General features: G+C 45.3%; 1 protein-coding gene across 1 annotated transcript in view; it reads right to left on the reverse strand.

Moving 5' to 3' along the window:
- LOC139054423 (protein Skeletor, isoforms B/C-like) overlaps positions 1–23,689 on the reverse strand; it is a 455,133-nt gene that overhangs the window by 139,048 nt on the left and 292,396 nt on the right. Inside the window, exons 11-14 of the mRNA XM_070531374.1 lie at positions 22,726–22,891; positions 20,174–20,246; positions 19,738–19,918; positions 16,479–16,593 (exon numbers count right to left, since the gene is read on the reverse strand). Coding sequence (XP_070387475.1) covers positions 16,479–16,593; positions 19,738–19,918; positions 20,174–20,246; positions 22,726–22,891 — 535 coding nt within the window. The remainder of the gene's footprint in view (positions 1–16,478; positions 16,594–19,737; positions 19,919–20,173; positions 20,247–22,725; positions 22,892–23,689) is intronic.

The following is a 23,689-nucleotide window of genomic DNA, read 5'->3' on the forward strand; positions in this document are numbered from 1 at the left end:
CTTGATCGAAGGATGAAAAAGACGGGAACGACGACGACGACCTAGAAGTCACAGTGACTCAGACGTTTGCCACGAATCAAACCACGACCAATCCATCAGTGTCCATCCAGAGGTCAACGCAGCATGGACACCGAGTTTTGACGGGTCCCACAAAACGCCATCATCCGACCATTACCTAGCTGTCTGAGCGAAGGATGACAAGGAGGGGAACAACGACGGCGACGTGAGAGTCGCAGGTTGCTTTCTTGCCACATATTCCTAACCATCGGGCTTCGGAAAAGCACTGCGGAGCCATGGCGGAGCCACTGCGGAGCGTTTCGAGCATGGGCGTGGTACCACAACGGAGTCAAAGATTGTGATTTGCTGCTGAACAGTGCTCAGATTCCCCAGTCTACTCGCCTAGGGAAGGCAATAGGATTTAACTGGAGACTTTTCAAGCAGTGAGGAGAGTGGGTCCTGATATGAACTCGAACGTTTATCGTGCTCCTGTATGGAGTGGGCTTCCGTATTAAAACCGTGTATCTAAGCTAATAAACATTTTCCCTTCACTGTCTACAACTTGGCAGACAAGTTGATAGGCTTGGTGGTACTCCTGTACTGTACTGGTACTGGTAGTCCTGTACTCCTCCTTCTTTAAGGAAATAAAATGATTGATTGATTGACTTACTGTAATAACGCCACGCTAAGCCGCAACAGTAAGCGCTCTCGGTAAGCGCTGAAAACTATTCCCTTTTTAATTTTTACACACAAGTGTTAAATGCTGGTCAAACTCAGCGAAAATATAGCATGTACATGGGCGCGTTCACGACTGTGTGCATGCGTGATTCGGGAAACAAGAGGTTAGGACCACGGAGAATTGACACTATATCGTGCAAACCGCAAAGGGTGGACAAATCAACGGATCTCTTAGCCATGTAGGGCCCTCTGGGCCGTACTTTACGGCGACAAGTCACCTGCCTGATTATCTTACTGAGCTATGTCGAATGCTCCGTTGCGGTAGTCGGCAGTTCAAATCCCGCCCCCCCCCCCCCCGGTTTTTTTAGATAACTCAGAATACAGTAGTAATGGGTGACTTCAATGCAGAAAGGAATTTGCAGAAAGGAATAAGCTGAGAATAATGAACACCTTTTACAGGAGAAGTGCCAACAGAAAATGGACCTGGAAAAGCCCTTATAGTGCAACAAGAAATGAAACTGATTTCACACTTTCTGCCGACTTCCGCATAGTGCAGAATGTAGAATTTATAGATAGGGTAAAGTGCAGTGATCATAGGTTAGCGAGGGGTAGGACACTTCAATTTGAAGAGAGAAAGAGTAAAGTTCGTCAAGAAGAAACAGGTCAATTTGGAGGCAGTAAGGGTAAAAGCAGACAAATTCAGGCTGGTACTCACAAACAAATATGCAGCCTTAGAACAGAGAGACGATGATTGTGACATAGAGGTAATGAATGAAACCGTAACTAGTCTGGCTTCAGAGGCAGCAATTGAAGTGCGAGGCAAGGCGCCAAGGCAACAAGTAGCAAGCTCTCCCAAGTAACAAAGGACCTAATAAAGAAACGACAAAGAATGGAAATGTACAACTCAAGCGATAAGAGAGAATTCCCGCAACTGTCAAAACTTAACAATGCGAAAAAAAGTAATATTCGAAATTATAACGTGAGAAAGGCTGAAGAAGCCGTAAAAAATGTACCCAGGCTGAAATCAGTGAGAAGAAAACTTGGCATAGGACAAGCCAAGATGTATGCACTGAAAGATAAGCAGGGTAATATCATCAGCAATCTTGAAGATATAGTAAAAAAAGCAGAATAATTCTATAATGACCTGTACAGTACCCAGGAGTACTCCATTGGAAACAATAATGAACAGGATACAGAAACTCCTCCTAAAACTAGAGATGAAGTCAGAAGGGCCCTTGAAGATATGAAAAGTAGAAAAGCGGCAGGAGAAGATGGAACAAGTCGATTTAATCAAAGATGGAGGAGAGGTATTGCTAGAAAAACTGGAGGCTCTCTCTACGAAGTGTCTATCGACTGCAAGGGTCCCAGAAAAGTGGAAGAATGCAAATATTATGCTAATCCACAAACAGGGAGACGTTAAAGAACTGAAAAATTATAGGCCCATTAGTTTACTCCCAGTATTGTATAAAATATTCACCAAAATAATCTCCAATAGAATATGGGCAACACTGGACTTTAGTCAACCAAGGGAGGAGGCTGTCTTCAGGAAGGGATACTCTACAATGGATACTCTACATCCATGTCATTTATCAGGTTATCGAGAAATCCGCAGAGTAGAATAGGCCTGACCATTTGGCTTTCATAGATTATGAAAAAGGATCTGATTCAGTTGAGATACCAGCAGTCATAGAGGGATGGCGTAATCATGGAGTACAGATCGCTTACGTAAATACCCTGGAAAATATCTAGAAATTCTACAGCCGCCTTAATTCTACACAAGAAAAGTAGGAATGTACCTATAAAGAAAGGGGTCAGACAGTGCGACACAATATCTCCAATGCTATTCACTGCGTGCTTGGAAGAAGTGTTCAAGATATTAAACTGAGAACGTTTAGAGTAAGGATCGACGGCGAATACCTCAGCAACCTTCGGTTTGCCGATGACATTGTTCTATTCAGCAACACTGCAGACCAGTGACAACAAATGATTGAGGACCTTAACAGGGAGAGTGTAAGAGTGGGCTTGACGATTAATATGCAGAAGACAAAGATAATGATGAATAACTGGGCAAGGGAACAAGAGTTCAGTATCGCCAGTCAGCCTCTAGAGTCTGTGAAGGAGTACGTTTACCTATGTGGATTAATCACAGGGAACCTTGATTATGACAAGGAAATTCATAGAAGAATAAAAATGGGTTCGATCGCATGGCAGGCATTGTCAGCTCCTGCCTGGAACCTTGCCATTATCATTGAAAAGGAAGGGTGTACAATCAGTGCATTTTACCAGTGCTGACATATGGGGCAGAGACTTGGAGACTGACAAAGAAGCATGAGAACAAGTAAAGGACCGTGCAAAGAGTGATGGAACGAAGATTGCTAGGCGTAACATTAAAAGACAGAAAGAGAGCGGTTTGAATCAGAGAGCAAACGGGCATAGAATATATTCTGATATGCATTAAGAGAAAGAAATGGCGCTGGGCAGGTCATGTAATGCGCAGATTAGATAACCGTTGGACCGTTACGGTGACAGAATGGGTATCAAGAGAATGGAAGCGCAGTAGAACACGGCAGAAGACTAGGTGGCGCGACGAAATGGTGAAATTTGCGGGTGCTAGTTGGAATCGGTTCGCTCAGGACAGGGGTAATTGGAGATCGCAGGGAGAGGCCTTCGTCCTGCAGTGGACATAAAATAGGCTGATTATGATGATGATGATGATGATGTTTTAACGTAGTCCTTCCTGTACTTCCTTGCCTGTGGGTGCCCATGGTCTTTCTCGCACACGTGGTGCTCCAGCGGTGCTCACATGCGTTACGCCGTCGGCAGATGTGAGCGGCGTTGGCTGCCGTGAAGGGGAGGGCGAGGTGATAGCGGTGCCGCTAACGATGCCAGTGGTTGCAGAACCACGACTGCTGTGGCGAGCGTTTTGGGCGCCATTTCTGAGAGTGCTGCTTCCACGTCAGACATGAGCCTTTTGTGTAAGGTTAGGTTACGTTCAACGCCACTTTTGAGGGCCGCCTGTATGGGCTTTTGCGGCTAAAGTGAAGTACCGGTTGTGTGCACGATATTATCCACGCCTTGACCAAGAGTGTAACCGCGTGTGACTCTTCAGAAACGCACCTTTTGTGTGGTATTCTCCCACTTTACAGGAACGAAAGAACAATCAGCTACTTTTAAAGTTTATCTAACACGAATAAGTTGTACAATTAGGAAGTACACACTTGTGAGACCCAACAAATTTGTTAAAAGGTCAGTATCAATTGTTACTAAGGAAAAACTCTTCTATGATAGCTGCTGTTTTCACTACGTCGTATAAAAAAAGCTTGAATAAGTAAGGAAGAGGAATACTGTTTACAGGATATTTTATACAAAAGATAATTTTCTAACAATTTCCTTTTTGCGTCGTCTAATACGTCATAGAAAAAAGAAAAAGTATGTGGGCATGCACGCGCAGTGCATTACGAGTGCGTGATTGCTTTAGTTTTTAGGAAAGGAATGCAATCTTCCTGGTAGAGTTTGGTTGCTGTCAGGCCTATTTCACACTAAGGTAAACACTAATGTAGTTGGATAATAATTACTTGTTATCCGAGGCAGATAAAAACCATCGTGAGAGGGGTTCTCTACAGTACGAAGTGAAGGGCGAAGCGAGATTCGCTGTTAAGGTGACTTGTTCATTAACTGCTAGATGCTTAAGGGAGGAGTCGAAATTGTAAGTAGCTAAATTTGAAACCTTAAGGATGTTGAGAGTTGTAAACAAATATTGCCTCTTAATGTTTGTATTTTGTAAGTAAGTAGTAAATACTTTATTTACAGTAAGGAATTTACAAAGCTCACTGCAGGGGCAAGGGCTAAAGGAATGAAGCCTGACAAAGGCCCCTGTCTCTCCACAGTTCGTGACAGTTCACATGCTTCGAGAAACATGCAAGAGTACACATATAAAGTCACACATAAACAAAATAAGAAGTTTACATGACATCTTTAAACAATCATACAGAAAAGGTCGCGCACGGCAAAATACACACCCCAACAAAATTGATTTCAAAATGAGAAACGTGAATGAATGAGGATACACTGAAAGTACGGTATATAAGGAAATATGGTATCCCAATTCGAAGAGCTCTTTTTATGAAGTGTGTACACAGGCAACAAATCAATTTTTTATGTGCAACCTCACATCGCTCTGTACGAATCAATGCGAGGAACAGCTTTTTATGATTATTATTGCGATAGCAATTAGGTTGTTACAGAATGGTATGTGCCAGTAGCGCGAAAACGAAAGAAGGCGAGGTTGACTGTTTTCAGATACAGTGGTTCGAGCCCTCGCTGCTGCGTTTATTTAAACACCGGTGCAGAACTCCCACACCGTCACATTTGGTGGAGGTGCGATGTACGCTCGTTACGACGCTACGCTGGATCTCCGTTAGTGGTGGCCACACCAGTTCCGTAGCGGTGTCTTGAAACGACGTCGCTCCGTCCGCATCCACCCAGGCTTCATCACATTTAGTGCTATCGCACCCTCGTCATCCAGGGATTTTCACCGGCTCAAATGACACGGACGTGGAAGACTGGCTCACCTGGTATGAATCTGTCAGCGACCATAACAAATGAGCCACGACACTCGTGCTTGCCAACATAATCTTCTACCTCCAAGGTACGGCTCGCGAGTGGTGTGACACACACGAAGAAGACCTGACTAGCTGGGAAGTCTGCAAACAAAAGGTGCGTGACGTATGTGGGAGAGTTGCCGGACGCCAGCTATCAGCCAGGCAAGAGCTTGCGACACGGGCTCTGTCGTCCACAGAGTCATATTTTTCCTATACGCAGGAACTGCTGGCTCTTTGTTAGAAAAGATGACAGAGACACGCCGGAATCGGATAAAGTCGGTCATGTGCTTAAGGAAATTGCATACGACGCATTCAATTAGCTTTTGTGCAAGGATTGTGCGACAGTTGATGCCATCCTTACGGCGTGCTGACGCTTCAAACAAGCTAGAAGCCGACGTATTTCTCAGCGATTCCATCGCTTGCCAAACACCGTGGCTTCTTATTTATTTATTTATTTATTAGTACCTCAAAGGCCCCATTGAAGGGGTATTACATGAGGGGGTGGAATTTCAGCAGTACATTTCTTCTATGGATGATCTGAATGACGATGAGTCGATTTGATCAACGATGGCGTTTGGCAGGTCATTCCAGTCCCTTGCTGTATGGACGAAAAATGATGACAGATGCGCAGAAGTGCGAGCAGGGGGCGGGTAGACGGCCTTCCCGTGGTTTGTGCGACTTGAAATGCGATGGGCGGGGCTGATAATGGAGTTCAAAGATGGATGATAAAAGAATTTATGAAACAGGCACAATCTGGAAATTTTCCGGCGGTTAGCTAAAGTTGTGAGATGAGCATTACGTTTTAGTTCAGTTACACTTACATGGTAGGAATAGGCGGAGAAAATGAAACGAGCTGAGCGATTTTGTACAGATTCAAGAGTAATTGAAAGGTTATTTTGATGAGGGTCCCAGATCGCGCATGCATACTCTAATTTGGGGCGGATAAGTGTTAAGTAAGCAAGGGATTTCACTGACGGGGGTGCTAGTCGCAGGGTTCGTCGAAAGTAACCGAGGACGCGATTTGCCTCGTTAGTAATCTGTGAAATATGAAAAGACCAATTTAGATCAGATGTCAAATGGATGCCTAAATACTTATAAGTTGATACTGAAGCGATTTCTGCATTCCCGATTAGGTATTTTGAAGATGGTTGTGAGTGACGTCGGTGGAATGATAGCAGAGATGTTTTTTTCACATTTAAGGACATTAGCCATGAATTACACCAGGTTAGTACGTGCTGAATGTCAGACTGAAGAAACAAAATGTCATCGGTGTTAGTAATAGGCCGGTAGATAACGCAGTCATCAGCGAATATGCGGATGTTAGAACATATGTTAGCAGGCAGATCATTAATATATATGAGAAAGAGAAGGGGGCCCAAGACGGTGCCCTGAGGTACCCCAGATATAACAGAGGAATAAGAAGATGAACATTTATTAGCAAAGACACACTGCAGCCGATTAGTGAGAAAGCTGCATATCCAATTAAAAACATGTTCGTTAAGATTGAGACGCGAAAGTTTTAGGAATAGTCGTTTGTGAGGAACTTTGTCGAAAGCTTTTTCAAAATCGAGGAAGAGGGCGTCAATAGGAATGTTAAGGTCAATGCTAGAGCTAAGGTCGTTAATAAAGAGGGCTAACTGTGTTTCGCAAGACAAACCTTTTAAAAATCCATGCTGGTTAGGGTGGAAGAAGTTGACGGATACTAGAAATTTTATAATTTGAGAGAAAATTATATGTTCTATTAGTTTGGAAGTGATACATGTGATAGATATCGGTCGATAATTATGGCGAGAAGATGAAGGCCCTTTTTTGGGGACTGGGATGACCTTGCCTATTTTCCAGTCATGAGGTATAATGGCTGATGAAAGTGATTGCTGAAATATATGAGACAGTATGGTGCTAGTTGCATGTTTTGTATTTTTCAACACTTTAGTATTAATTTTGTCGATACCAGCTGAGGCGGTTAATTTCAAAGAGTCGATTATTTTGACAATGCCATCAGGTTCGAAGCTGAAGCCCGGCATAGGTGGAAAGTTAAAGGAAGGGAAATCAGGTAATTCGTTATCCGGTTCGTGGGTGAAAACTGAGCTGAATGATAAATTCAAAACTTCCGCAACGTCATGATCTTCAATTGGATTATTATCATCGTCACACAGTGTTATGTTACTGATGGGGTTAGGATTGATGCATTTCCACTTCCTCCTGCATCGACGTTCCAACGTTTCGTCAGCCGTCAAGTGCATCTACTGCGACATAGATCGCCGATCGGGAACTGGAAGCCGCAGCTCCAGCGATCCGTTATTCTCCACCGCTCGACAATTACGTGACGACCGTATCGCTCATTGAATCTGTCGTCCGACGAGAGATTGCTAATGTGGGTCTCCCCTGTCAAGGAAGCAACCGTCCGCTCCCAAATGCTCCGGTGGTCCCTTCAGCTGCGCCGAGCCTGCCGTACGCACCAGTGCGTTATCGAAACCCAACTGAATATCGAATGTCAGGCTGAATGAATGAATATGTGTTGTTTAGTGGCGTAAGGGCAAGGTATGGCCAAAGAGCGCCATGCCATTGTTAGTGATTTCGCAATGGAATGATGAGTTATATGATGTTGATGTGACGTGGCTGTAAAGGGGCCTGAAAATAGTCGCTGTAAAGTGCGTAACATCTACGTGTAATTAGATTACAGCGATGACTAATGACGTGTACTATGAGCCTTAAAGTACGTTGCGAAAAATGATATTATTTACAAAACATGTCAGATGCAAAGATTGGCCACAGCACTACTGTCTAACCAGAGTCCTTGAAACACAAGGGCCTGGAGGCATGTGCTATACAACACTAGTATCGAAGCGGCATCATCTGAATAAAGGAAGCGCTACGAATGTATGGGGCTAGTAACATGTAAGACCATATCTTTCAGGAAACCTAGGACTGTAGTAGTATCAAATAACGGTTCTGCACCCAGAAACATGGCAGGATGAAGAGGGTTGTGCTGCCGGTATGCTAGGGAAAAATATCTACCTCAGATTCGGCTTCCCGACAGTTCATGAGGAAATGGAAGATGGTCAGCCTCTCCACGCATCTACAACAGCTAGGAGGTTCATTTCCAGTAAGCAGAAAATTATGGGTACCAAATGTGTGTCCTATTTTGAGGCGGCAGAATAGGACGTCTGTTCGGCGTGATTTCGTTTCGGAGGGCCGGAAACCTAACAGTGACTTTATCACGTGCAGCTTATTATTTGTTTCCGCCTCCCGCAAGCGTTGCCAGTCGTTTCGCAGTTTCCTTCGTATGAAAGGCCTCAGATCTGTGGCAGGGACAACAGCTATAGGTTTAATAACTTGCAATGCAATTGACGTGACCATCTCGTCCGCCATAACATTAGCCTTGATGCACCTATGGCCAGGCACCTAGCATTTAATGACATGCTGGCTAGAAACACGCTGTAGACAGGACAGAATAGAGTTCATAAGGACTGGACTTTTGTGCTTACAGAGTGACATCAAGGCCTTCACGACGCTTAGGGAGTCTGTATATATAACTGCTTTTTGGAGTTCTGATTTCGTTATATGCTTCACAGCTGACAATAGTGGCAGGCCTCGGCCATAAAGATACTTGTTTCCGGATGCAGTACATCAGATTCCGAGAAGGATGGACCGACGAATGGAAAGGACGCCCCGTCATTTGACTGCGAAGCGTCTGTGTAGAACTCTGTGCAGGAGTGCTTCCATGTACTTCTAGGAAATGCATTCGGATTTCGACCTCTGGTGCGTGCTTTGTAACGTCTAGAAAAGTTATGTCATATTCTACCACCTGCCACTCGCAAGGAGGTAACAGCTTGGTTGGATGCATTAAGCGATGCACAAGGAGTGGGACATGCATTTCATCGCTAAGCTCCCTCACACGCAGCGAGAAAGGCTATCTTACAGAGGGATGATTGCGGTAAATTGAAGCATACGTCATATCGTTAACGGTAGCAAAACATGGATGTTCATGATTGGAGCGTATTTTATGAAAATATGTGAGGCTGATGTATATTCTCTGCAGATGGAGTGACCATTCATTCAATTCTGTGTATAAGCTTTCAATCGGGCTTGTCCTGAAAGTGCCAGTAGCTAAGCGGATACCTAGATGGCGGACAGGATCTAGCGTCCTTAGCGCGCTCGGGGCGGCAGAGTTATATACGAAGGCACCATAGCCCAATGGTGATGGAATTAGGCTCTCATAAAGATTGACCAAACAGTTCATGTCACTAACCCATGTTGTGTGGGATAGAATTTTCAGTAAGTTCATTGTCTTTAGACATTTTTCTTTAAGATATTTAATGTGTGGAATGAAAGTAAGCCTGGGGTCAAGTATAGTATCTAGAAATTTATGTTCTTTGTTGACAGGCATTTGATGCCAGCACAGTTCTATACAATGATCTGGAACCAGACCTCTCTTTTTTGAAATCCGTTTTTGTCTGCTCACTTGGACACCTTGTTCAAGCCTTCCTTTACCTGTCTCGCCCATACTGCGAGGTTACAGGATATGAAGCCTCTTTGAATGTCGTTCACGAAGACGGAACAAAAAAGGGCTGGTGGTAAAAATGCACGAAGCGTGTTCATCTTCACGATAAAGAGCATGCTGCTAAGCACGCCTCCCTGAGGTACACCGGTTTCTAGTACAAAAAGTCGCGATAATACGTTGCCAATTTTAACGCGCAAGATACGGTTCGGCAAATAGCTTTCTATTAAGTTTAGCATAGTTTCACGGATGCACATTCCCGACAACTCTCGCAAGATCCCGTAACGCCACGCTGTGTCGTACGCCTTCTCCACATAAGAAAAACTGTTTGTGCACAAATGCATCGCTGATATATCCTTGCATGCGTAGAAGATGATCAGTTGTGGACCTCCCTTCTCTGAAGCCACACTGATAGGGATCAAGCATATTGTTGAGTTCAAAGAAATGTACGAGTCTACGATAAATAATTTTTTTTTCAAAAAGCTTGCACTGGCAACCTGTACGAGCTATCGGGCGATAGCTTGTTGCCAAGGAAGGGCCTTTACCCTGCTTCAAAACATGGAACACGATCGCTTTTTATGCGAAGCATATTAACGTAGGTTTCGGGCCTTCGCGCGACGCCCGGCGGTGACCACCATTGACCCTGAAGTGGGTTCACGTGACATGACGTCACGTGATGACGTCACACAGGCTGCAGATGGGGCCTCATATCGCGCCGTCGGACGTCGCCCGGCGGAGGCCTTCACGCTTCGGTTCGCGCCGTCGCGCGCGACGCGGCGGCGGCGCCACCATCGCTGCATCACGTGATATGTGACGCCACGCCAGGGATGAAGCGGCGCGCGCCCGCCGTCGCGTCAGTCTCTGTGCCCGCAACCGCGCCAGCGTCTTTGCGCCGGTATGCGGTCAAGATGCCTCCAAACGCTAAGGATACACTAAGGTTAAGCCCAGTGGATGCGAAGCATCCGCTGGGCTGAACCTTGTTAAGCCTCCAATTTTTTTCCATGTTGATGGAAGGTATCCGGCAGCCCAAATAGTGTTGAAAAGTGCGAGTAGTGCAACTTGTGTGTGAGTGTGTAAGTTTTTGATCATTAAGTTTTGAAGCTCTTGCATGCCATCAAGGCAGCTTTCAACTCCGCAATACTGAAAGGCCGGTTATACGGTTCCTTCTGTCTGCCTGCACCTTTCTGTTTGCGTAGCCCTGACGCTACCAGATTTTCAGTTCCCCTCGTACAAGCTATCGTTCGCCAGGAACTTGAAAACAATGGTTTACAATCTGTCTGCGCTGTCGCCAACCCCAGAGCCAACGATTGCCCTTCTACTATTTTCGCTCCACCCCGACGCTTCTCTCCGCGCTATCGCAACCCGACTGAGTGGAGGACTACGGACGACCAGCCGATATGTTTCACCTGTCGCCGCATTGGTCATGTCGATGGACATCCAGGACGCACTGGAAGATGACCATGGTACTGACGAACGCCAGCAAAGTGCACACGCTGCTCCCGACCAGACAACCCTCTTGTTGTCAACGGCGGATCGTGTCCGCTGCCAGCACAGCAAGCACCCGCGAGTGCGGCGCAGGACAGTCGCTGGTGCCACCAAGCTCATTTCTATGGCTCTGCACACAAAACCGGCCCACTACGAATAGGGACCGAGCACGATTGCAAAATTCGAGGTACACTTTTAGAAAGTTTACACCTTTCGGGGCTTATCTTGTCGCACAACAATAATCTTCATCTGCCTTGCTTGCGTTTCCTTTCTTGAAAACCCGGCGCTCGTTACTTTCCTGTCGAGAATGCTGTGCCACATTGATGGCGCGCAAGCCGTAAGTGATCGGGAAGTACTGGGCTCGCAGCATTAAAGAAAGGAAACGCGGGTAAGACAGACGACGATTATCATTCTGGGACACGATAAGCCCCAAAGGGTGTAATTTCTTTTAAGTGTATACATTCTAGATAGAATACCACCAGACAGTTAGCGGCAAAGTAGAATGAATTTAATTTATAAAGGCAAGTGGGAGAAACATGGAATTCGCTCGTATAGACCATTCACCATTAGATTGGTAATATATAGGTCAGAAATGCAGCAATCAAATTAAGGCTGCAAGCATGGGCAGAGAAATGGTATTTTGGGAGAACCTTAGAGTGGCTTCAGAATATAGGTAGGCGTTTGGATGATAACTTATTTGTTCTTAATCAATATATAGAAATATCAAGAGTAGAAAGCAGGCATTATATGTGGCCCTTTTCGACATTGCAGGAGCGTATGACAACGTAGGCCGCAACATGTTGTGGGATATTCTGGAAGGGGAAGGTTTAGGCGACGATTGTCTACAGCTTTTGAGAGAGATTTACCTAGAAAATACCGTTTGCATTGAATTAGAAGGGATGGGGAGCGAGGAGAAGGTTGATATCAACAAGGGACTGAGGCAAGGGTGCCCTTTAACCCCACTGTTGCTTATGATGTACATGGTGAACATGGAGAGGACGCTAGAAGGGAGTAATATCGGGTTTAATCTCTCATACAAACAGGCGGGTACAGTAGTAGAGCAGCAGCTTCCAGCTTTATATCATGCGGATGACATTGTGTTGCTAGGAAACAAGCAAAGTGATTTGCAACGTCTGGCTAATATCTGTGGGCAGGAAGGCAACAATTTAGGTTTGAAATTTATTGTTAGAAAATCAGGTGTTATGGTATTTAATCAAAACAGTGAAGAGACAGCGGCAATACACGCCCAGGAAATACCTCGGGTAAAAGAATATAAATATCTGGGTATATGAATAAACTAAGGCAATAGATAAATGGAAACAAAGGAAAAACAATAACAGTATAGGGGAAGAGAAATGCAGCGATAATGAAGTACTTAACGCTATAGGGATACAATAGGTACGAGGGGCTCCGGGGTATGTGGAAAGGCGTAATGGTTCTAGGACTTACGTTTGGAAATGCAGTTGTTTGCTTTAAATCAGGGGCACAGTAAGGACTCGATGGGGGCCAAAGGTCAGTATGACGCCTCGCATTGGGCGCTCACGGGTAGACTACAAATGAAGCTGTGCAGGGTGATACGGGCGGGACTAGTTTTGAGGTGAGGGAAGCTCACAGCTAAATTGATTATGAAGAACGACTGAGGAATATGGAAATAAGCTGGGAGAGTGTTGAGGTATTCGTAGAGGGAAAACATTGATTCACAGTGGAGGAAAAGAACTAGGTAGCTTACCAGCAAATATGCAACCTGTCATGTGCGCAATACAGCAACAAAGAACGTCAAGCGGAAAGTCAGAGAGACTGAAATAATCTCGTGGGTGGCGGCAAGGGAAAAGAAATATGCTATGAGTAACTACTTAAGAGGAAAATACTAAATTTGAAAAAAAAAGTATTTATGATGACTCAAAAAGAAGCTCATTAATTTTCGAAGCGAGAACAGGAACCCTTAGAACACGCACCTATCAAGTGAGATATACGAAGGAAGAAGCATGTGCTTGCTGCAGTAAAGCTAGGGAAACGATAGAGCATGTTTTATTATAATGTGAAGATATCTGCCCAGTGGGTTCAGCGAATGCAGAGCGAAACTAAACAGGTCCGCAATATAGATTAGTAAGAGGCGATAGGAATATTGGCGCAAGCAGGGAAACGACAAAAAACGCATGCGTACAAAAACAAAGTTCACAATAGGGCGCCAGAAAATTTGGTTATGGGAATTCATCGTGAGTTTTTCCATTTCTTTTTAACCTAGGTAGGACATTAGGCAGTATCGTAGCAAGCGATGGGTGGCGCCACCCATCAGCCCGTTCCAAAGGGGACCCTCGTAACATCCATCCAGAGACGAGCCGGTCTCGAAACACGTTTCGTATTTTGGCAATGCCCGGTGCCACTGCATTGCTTCCATGCTGGTTGCATTACCGCCGACATTTAGCGTGAGATGGGTTCTGCAGGAATTTTTGTTAGAAACCGGCTACAGACGAGTCCCGGCAATTAAGCGTGATCCGTTATTTGCTGTTCAAATTATGCTGATGGTACATTTTTCAAATACACTTTTGAAAGATTTCAAGTAACGATAATTACGCGGGAAGTAGCGGAAACTGCCTGCTCGCTTGTCTACGCATAACGATGAACATGGCAGTCGTAGCCTGCTCGCTTACGCATAACGCTGAACAAGGCAGTCATAGCGAAGATTCACAGCACCAGACCATATAATAGGTTGTTTTAAAAGCAGATACTGCGGTTAACAGTGTTCACAGTGGCCTTTATGTATGTTTTTTTTATTTATTAGCGCAACATCACCCACAGGGTCAGTAGGGCGTGTGAGCAACTAGGAGTGTCTGCACGAAAATGTAAAGTGCGCAAACACCGAAACATTTACACAAAGAAAATCCCACATAGCATTCAACTTGGCTTCTGGATATCACAATACAAATATGCGGATTCCACTCACTGTGGCAATCGATGTAAGCGAAGCTTTCTGTACTGTTTACTTTAATTGACGATAATCAGCTGTGATGCCAAATTAATCACGACAGTTCGTTTGTAGAGAATTACAACTACTCGGAAAATATTGATGTTTGTGTGCGTGCTTCTACTACCGCAATTGTAATTTGTTGCGAGTCGCAGGTTATGCCCATTAATTTTATTTTTGTATGCCTACAAGGCTGTGATTGCCAAAGCATTTTCAGCATTGTAACAAATATTTTCCACCTTGTAACGGCCCAAAGTATGGGCTAACAGTATTAATAAATAAATGGATGAACGTTGGCGGCAATCGTTTGTGTTTTTAGCGCTTAGTCCAATACGAAAGTGGTGAGTTGATGTTAAATGTTACCTTGCCTTCACCACTGCTGTATATATGCGTACTGCACGGAACACGCAGATAGCAGTGTTTGCTTGAGCCGCTGCTGTGCGCCATTGTTTATTGCCTATGAGAAGGTTGAGCATTGTCATTGCTTTCCACGGCACATCGCATCCTGGCAGAAGCGTTAAACCTTAATTGTAATAAGGGGCTGTACGTGCCAAAACACAGTTGGATTCTCAGGCCCGCCGTATAGGTACACTCCGGATTAGTTTTGACCGTCTGGGGTTCTTGCGCCTAAATCTAAGCACACGAGAGTTTTTCGCCGCGTGGGAACCCGCGGCCTCGAATACACGCGGCGGGCCCAGCAGTGTGCACCGCTTTGCGTCCGCACGTCAGTATTCCGCTTGACAATGTTGCATTGCGTTTATTTTTGAGAAATAACTGAAACGTACTGTACCGTACCTTCAATTTATTCAGTTTGTCCGCAACCACAGTGCTGTCTAGGAGGAGCGTTTTCTGGCCTTCGCAAGTCAACTTTTCCCTCCCCCCCCCCCTCCTGTGTACGGGAACGGCGAGCGAAGAATGGTAAAGTTATTTGTCAGTCGTTTTGTGCCTATGTTGCTTCTCTCCACTCTCTGCCTCCTCTCCCAACCTCCTCTCTCCCCTCTGCACTGTTGCACGTTAGTAGAAAAATAAGCGCTGCCGCTTCTGCAACGCTTTTGCGGGCGGTCAGGGATAGTTACAGCTGTCAAGGGGTATTGTAGAGACGCCTAGAGAGCTGCAGAGAGAATTGTGCACGTTCAACGCGACAGAAAGGCCGGGTTTCTCACGTCGTCTTTCCCCTCTTCTGCTGTGCTTTTGCACGCTCTGAACCACCTGTCGACGCGGCGTGCAAGACAGCGAAAGCATCAGCAGCGGAAGGAGAGGTAACGAAAAAAATTATTGGTGATTCAGCTGTGAAATCGAGAGAAATGCGTTAGAATTACGTCCCACTTTCGCGGATCCATGATTTAAACAGCGTTCACCACATTGCAAAGTGTGGTTCAGGAGCTCACTCTCGACACACACGTCCTCGCCGAAGAGCAGCTGACGGTGGTCCGCAACATTATATATATATATATATATATATATATATATATATATATATATATATATATATATATATATATATATATATATATATATATATATATATCATGTATGTATATAGAACTACACGCCAAGATGTTCATGGGCCTACTGGAATCAGAGTATCTTGAGAGCCGCGCGTTCCAAAGGTTCACTGACGACGTATTCCAAATATGGACCTAGGGCGAGGAATTTATTCAAGTTCATTTCTCAATTCAATGCAATACATCCAACCTCTCATTCTCCCATCCATATTCGGACTCCGCAATCACCTTTCTGGTTGTTAGTGTAAGCTTGGACAACAAGGTTGTCGCAGCAGTTTACAGAAAACCGACTGATAAGCATGCAACTGCGCACATAGCCGTGACGACTTACTACGCCATCGCTATCGTCCCCTCCGTTATATGCGTCGCGATTCAAGAAGCAGACAACCTGGATTGTCATGGGCTCATCAGCAGCAAACCAGCTCGCGCAGATTCACGGATTGACCTTGTCCTCAGGTATTCTGCATCAACTCCTAATATAAATCGTATCCTCCGGAAACATCATAACATACTCTTATGGGTCGAGAAAATGCGCAAAATTGTTGCCTGGGAGCTTGAAATCACACTCTTGATGTAGGCTGGACCCGGGCCGAAGCGTCAAAATAGATATACCACGCGACCGGCTTTCGACACATACAATTTTTTCCACTTTGACGCTCCTATATAATGCTAACGCATTCTTGGCACCGAACATGTTCAGAACTGACAACGAAGCACATCAACCTAGCATCAACCTAGTAACTCACTCGTTTGCGCTCGCACGTGGAATGTGATGGTGTCTGTCTCCAGGTGCCAGCCCACTTGTATTCGGTTGGAGACAATGGCCTCGCAGTTGCTGAAATCACCCGGTCTTTGCTGCGCCTGCATTGAAGCCACACATACACTACCCGCTGTGTACCCGCGGTGCAATAACATTATTTTTCATTGTTTTAATTAGCTATGTGCCATTAACAAAGCTACGTTCAATAAGCTGAGTTATAATAATAACAAGTGCATATTCAAACCTCTTGTGAGGGAACAGAATTGCTTTCTATTGCTAGTAATAATTTTAGCATGCAGATGTTTAGCCGCGCAGCTTTCAAGTTCCCTTAATGTTTAATTGGCTTTACTAGTCTATTCATGTCTTTAGGACGGGAGAAAAGCAAGCTGGCATTCTCTGCCCAAGTGATATACGGCGTGACTTAAGAACACACAGAATTTTTAGAACTCGCCTGTGGAAGATAGCGTAAGTGTAGTCCTTGAGCTGGATTACACGAAGCGCTGGACATTAAGTGCGCGAGAAATCAAAACGCATAACCAAATGTTTAACGAAAATAGTTAATTAATATTTGAATTATTTATTTTACGACACTCATTGGAATTTACGAAGTGCAGCCGGTGCATTTGCAAGTCATATCCATTTGGAAATGTAAACAAGGATCGCACGGGCTTCGAGATATGCGCCGTGCTGTAAAAATGCACTACTTGCTTTTTTTTAAACAAACTACCGTTTTGTGCATTCACCCACGAGTTGCTGGAACGCTGATGTATTTCATCCCACACTTTGGAAATTAATATCTCGAAACTTGTGTCATCCTGAAAATTTGCTCCGAGGGAGAGCTCACCGGCTGCAAAACGTAAATTGCTATATGTGCCGTAAAGTACGTAATTAAAAAGTTGATTAGATAGTTTTTTTGTTATTCAGTGGAATACTCATTTTTGCTTCTCGTGAAGGTAATGCATGCCTGTTTGAGCATTCCAGATCAACGATTAGAGCTATGCTATCTGCCTGAGGCGATTTTTTAAAATTCTGCAAGGTATAAAAAGCACAGGGCATTAGGCAGATGGATTTATATTGACTACTTCATTGATGTACAAAGTAAAAAATTCATGCATAAACTAATCTGGGAGTTTTCTCAGTATGCATAAGCATTGTGCCAATTGCTCATCTCCACGTAGCCCGGTGCATTATCAATGTTATGAAACTTGATCCGACCAGAATAAACCGGTCGATAATAACTTTATCGGAATATATCCGACCATTATCAACCCTTATCGGCTGTTATCAAACTTATCGGACTCGATCTGAGCCTTATCAACACTTATCGGTCGGTATCAAACTTATCGCAATCGGTCCGATTCTTATCAATCCTTATCTGTCTTTATCCGGCATGATCCGACACTATCAACCCTTATCGCTGTTGATTATCCTTATCAGAATTGATCGTATACCATCATATGCCCTTACTGCTCTTTAACACCTTATCCATCCGCGTCGAACCATTAGCAATCGTAATAAGACCTATCTAACCACTCATCACTCCTTATCATCTTTATGAACTCACTGACTCTTTATTAAGCACCGCAACGTTTTTCCTTTCGAATTTAATCTGCTTTATACAATAAATTTTTATAGTGATTTGTCTTACGCGACAGGCGGACGGACGGACGGAAAGACGAACGGACAGGTTTTTTTCGCTAGGTAGCCATAGAAATGTGTACGCATTTAAAAAAGCAATTGCCCTGACGATGCTTCCCTGTAGTACAGCATAAAAAAATTTGGAGGACAAGAGTGGAAGGTAATACCATTCAAGGATCCCTGACTGCTTCTCACGCTTCCTGGCAACTGCAGTGCATGTAACCGCAGTGTTTGCCGGGAAACCCTCGTGGCGAACGCTATGCACGAAGGCGGGTTTTCTGGTCGAAACGCGGCATCTTGCAGGGGCCGCGATGGATCGATGGTATGAGCGTCCCCTTTGGAACGGGTTGCGCCGCCAAGCTCTTGCTATTATAGCAAGAGCTGGTGCTCGCGATGCGGCGGAGGCGAGCGCCATCTGGAAGTGTTTCAAGGAAGCAGGCACACTGCTCCTTGGACTCTGAGATATTTACGCGCCGGCGTGTGGAAATGGCAGACGCCGTCTCCAGTCTGAGCACTGTAGGAACGCTGGAAAAGGGGTTTGAGCTTTCGCGTAAGAGAATTATGTTTTCTCGTATATTCAAATTACAGTCCGCGAGCTATCATGTCTGTAGGTTGTGCGTAAGTCGTAGTTCACGATTTTTCAGCGTATCATAGCTTGAGAAATTCAATTAGTTTACTGAATTCTTTGGTTCACATAAACGGCCTTGGTATGTGTGGTTCGAGAACCTTTTCGAGGATGCGACGTCTGACGCGGGATTTTCTGCGATATGGGCTCCTTAACGCTATCGCTTTAAAACCAGGTACTGGAGGGAGTAAACTGCATGCGCATGAACTTCACACGCGTTAGGAACCTCTTCGCAGAGAGCGCCATCTCGCGGACGCCGCAACCTCCGTTCTGTTTTGACAGGAGCTTGATGCGCATCTGTACGGTAGTTTGGCATATTTTGCATAGCGTCCGTGCATCTGCGGGCCAAGCACGTCGACCTTATGCATGACTCGTCGAAGGTTCCAGTGTAATCGCTGGTGCCGCTTGGCTTCCACAAAGTAGTACACAATTCGCGTCGCGCATACAATTAGACAAGAAAACAACCGCAAACCATGACAATCGAAACAAGCGCCAAAACTACACCAAGCAAACCGAACAAGCGCAAGCGAGAGCTGACGCGAGCAGACGATAGTACGAAACAAACGTCCCGGCTGAGACCAAATACGAGTACGCATCGAGCGGTTGGGCGTGTCCACATGAAACCAGTTTCCCCGCGCGCAGGCCACTGAAGGGGCCGCTCTTATTGGTCGCCGCCATTCGCGGTTCACGTCTTTCATCTGCCGCTCCATGTTCGCTCTTTCATCTTTGGCTCTTGTGCTCGTTCGCTCGGTTACGCCGCCGGCGCTTGCCGAAGGAACGGGCCATTAAGAGCTACGCTCTAAAATGCGCATCTAGTGGCGTTAGCCGTGCCCTCGTCTGCGCTATCGAAGCCCACTGTGTTTGTTTACAAGCAGTGCTGACGTGTTTCTGCTGTGGCGAGTGACTAAGCGTTTAGTGGGAACGCTGTAGACAATCAATGGTCCAATCCGGGGTTTCGCAGCGCGCAAGCCTGCTCACTCACCTCCTTCATGAGCATTCCTATGCTGGGAGGAACGTTGAGCTTTTTGGGAATCTCAGCCATGATGAAGACCTCGGTGTAAGTGATACAGTAGACAGAGAACCAATCTATGTCGTCGACCGTCAGGTTTCCAGGCAGAGTAAGGCGCACATTGGCGTTCACGTAGCCCTTAAGCTTTCGCACTCTGAAAAACAAAAAATCGACGGTAATATGACATCGACAAGTGCTCTAAAAAATTACACAGCGTTGCTAGCCGCAATTGTAGTTAAAATACTCCAATATAACAAGCACGAGTTGCCCATAACTTAATATAAAGTACGTGTCTACGTTTACAAAAATATTCACGCGATGTTTTGTGGCACAACTGCTGCCTGATCTGCTCAATGAAAGGTGCTTCATTGCTTTTCTCAGCTACGAAATATTCCAATGCAATTCGTACCTTCCATTCTCGTCGGGGATCTTGGTGCCATCGGGTCTCGGCCGCTCTCCCTTTCCGACGAGGAAGAATGCATCTGGTAGAGAAACCCGCAACGCTGTGATTGCTACTACACTTCTGGTGGGTCGGCGCAAAATGAGCCGGGTTTCGTCTTGATCGTGCCTGAAAGGCAAGCTTTTGCACCAGGAGGGATATCCTGTAAGTGCCCGCCTAGTGGACATGCCTATTTCGTCTGCTGCTGATTGGCTGGGCTGGGGTACGCATGAGAACGAGGCCAGCGCCACCAGCCAATCAGCAGTTCAGCAGCAGACAAAATGAACGTGCCGACTAGGTAGACACGTACGTACAGCTCTTTATAGGTTACGTGCCAATTTGCAAATCTGAACTGATAAGGGTTTTTATTTTATCGGTGCTCAATTGGTGCAAGGTGTGATTATGGACCAAGTAACTACAGAGCAGTCATCAAGTTTCTTTACTTGAAAGGGCGCACATAAGAGAGACGTTCGATGCGATGAAAAAGTTTTATGGGGAGGATAACCCATCAGATGATATAGTCAAGAACTCGATTCGTGGATTCAAATTTGTTCGGACTTGGGTGGGAACGGCTCCTATTGGAGGTCAACCCCACTCCGCTATTGATGAACACGCAATCCAGCAAGTGGAGGCTGTAATTTTGAAAAATCGCATAGCCATTCGAGACCTAGCGCAATATGTGGAGGTTAGTGCGGGGTAGATGTAAAAAGTAATTCAAGGCTATCTTCATATACGTAAGCTATCCGTTTGCTAAGTTCCCCCGCTACTGACACCTCTCTGGAAGCAGGAACGACGCTCTCTGGCCCTTTTGGCGGTGTGCCATGGAAACCAGGACTTTTTCAATAGACTGACCACACAGGATAAAACCTGGTTTCATTACTGTAATGCTGAGTCCAGTCAATGTAATGAAGGCCTTTAAGAAGGCACAACCCTCGGGAGGCAAGGTCATGCTCACAGTCTTTAAGGACCAGCACGGAAGATGACTTTCCTACCAAACAGTACCACGAGTACTGAGGTGCAATATGCTTAACTGCTGAGAAAGTTTTGGGAGTCATCAAAACTAAGAGACGTGCCATGCTCACCGGATGTGTAATCCGCTTTCTGCAAGGCGGCGCCCCAGTTCACGACTCACATTTTATCCAGATGGAAGACCACTGATGCTTCTTGAAATTCCCCGTCATCCCGCTTATTCACCCGGCGTCTCACCATCGGACTTGCACCTTTCTCCAATAATAAAGTGATTTCTGAAGGGCAAGCATTTTCCTGATGACGAGACTTGGATTTACGAAGTCACAACGTGGCTTTTGTAGCAACCTGTAGACTGGTACAAGAGAGGTTTTTACAGTTGCATAAAGAGATGGCAGAAGCGTACGTCCCTAAGTGGTGCGCCAAGTTTCGTTGCTGTAAGTACGCAGCGAGTGGGGGAATCTTCAATGAATGTCCTTCGTAGAACAACGACGGCGGCGATGAAAGGTGCGACGACGTCGAATATTAGAAAAATACATGTAAGATGCACTGGCAATGTATTGATGAGCTTTAACATCATAAAGCAACAGGCCTCAGTGTAGCCTAGGGCTTCGGATAAGTTCTCACAAAAAGAAAACTGGCATCACATGTGAAGCTGCTTACAAAAACAAATGCACAGAAGACCTCTTCACCGTCCAAGCGCTCTCCAACACTAATAACACTGAACCACAAGAAAAAAGTGATATTCGCGATTACAAAAAAAAAAATACATACCCAAATAACAACGGGATAAAAGGCATCCTTATCAAAGTTAACTTTTTATGTTCTCCATTCCTCAAAAACACTGCAAGGTCTGTGTTGCAAGTCTACAGCGAAGCGGTCCAAGCTGGAAGTCTCGTTAGAAACAATCTTTTTCTATAGTGCCAAACGTTAGGAAACGTTTTGACCCTGCACAACTGTACTGAGCCTCTAAGTTTCTGGGGAGGGGGGGGGGGGTGATGATGCTCTCTCGAATGTTTCGCTTAACCAGGGTGGCCAACGCTGATGTTTTTCTTCATTTAGAGGTGTTATACGCAGCGTGCACCTTGATGTCACAAGACAATTAAATCGGGCACCGACATTCAGTTTAAAAGGGGATAGCGGGCATGTTGCGGATCATGTACGATCTCAGCTTAAACAATGCAAGTTAATCAGCATAACATCAGTGACGCTGTCGCGTGACGAACACCATTATCTGTAATTTTAGTCTGTTGCATGGCTTACAATATTTCTGAATTCTCCTCTATTTTCGGTTTCCCTCTGTTTGTAAAATGACACTCCATAGTATATTTTTTGTATACTCTTTCCAGAATGAAAAATGCTTTAGAGGTCAGTACCAGTGGCCTTTTATGCGGCATTTCTGTACTTTGTGGGATTCCCATTTCCTGATAATGTTGACTTTCGCACTGTTTGACGACACTTATGCCGTGCAACAAATACTTGCTCGAGTTGTTCCTGCAATTTCGGTGCTCGTGAAGAAGCTGCAAGCTATCCAATAAGAGCTCCAGAATGCATACCTGGCGCTGAGCCATCGTAGCTGAAATTCTCGAGCAGCAGCGTCTTCTTATCCTCGACGACGACCGCATCGGCGCGCGTGTTGTGTGCCCCGCTGACGTTGAGCGCGACGGGGGCCGGTCGCGGGTAGTCCACGCCACTCGGGATGTCCACGTGAGCGAAGCTGGTCTGCGAAGTGTATGCACATCATTTGCTTTGGCGCTTGATCTACACAGCAAACGTCAGGCGCTAATTGAGCGCCTGCCTACGCGATTTCAGCTTAATTTGCGCTCATCCAAGTCAGCACGCAGTGCTATGCAGGAAAGCGATATGCAATCAAGGAGGGTGTACAAAAGCAAATGTTTGCGTCGCCGAAAACAAATAATGAGTATTTGTCTTTTTGTTTGCGACAAGTAACAAACGTAGGAAATTATTGCGAATATTCTCAAGATTTCTGCATGCAGACTGATTTTCGGCGGACACGGAATGCGACGTCGATAGCTGAAAGCATAGATGGCCTGGTCACACGGGACTATATCCCGTATTGGCGTCAGTTGAGGAAAATAAACTTTATGTGGATTTAGTAAGTGACGCGAGGTTCCGGGGAAGATAAGCCAGTGGCCACGGCGGCCGCATTTCGATGGGGGCGAAATGCGAAAACACCCGTGTGCTTAGATTTAGGCGCACGTTAAAGAACCCCAGGTGGTCGAAATTTTCGGAGTCCTCCACTACGGCGTGCCTCATAATCAGAAAGTGGTTTTGGCACGTAAAACCCCAAATATTATTATTAAGATAAGCCAGTTTCGCGAAAAGGTCGACGCATTGACAGTGATATGGATTTCGATTGGTGTTACACTCAACGGACAAAGTTAGGAGGAAGCTTTAGCTAGGGCCCAACTCCGATGCGGCCTATTCAAATAAATGTAAAACGCAGAAACGTTTTTCTGAGATAACCCTTGGACCGATTTTAATGAAATGTGTTGAATT

The sequence above is a fragment of the Dermacentor albipictus genome, chromosome 1 (genome assembly GCF_038994185.2).
Source record: "Dermacentor albipictus isolate Rhodes 1998 colony chromosome 1, USDA_Dalb.pri_finalv2, whole genome shotgun sequence".
Taxonomy (NCBI): domain Eukaryota; kingdom Metazoa; phylum Arthropoda; class Arachnida; order Ixodida; family Ixodidae; genus Dermacentor; species Dermacentor albipictus.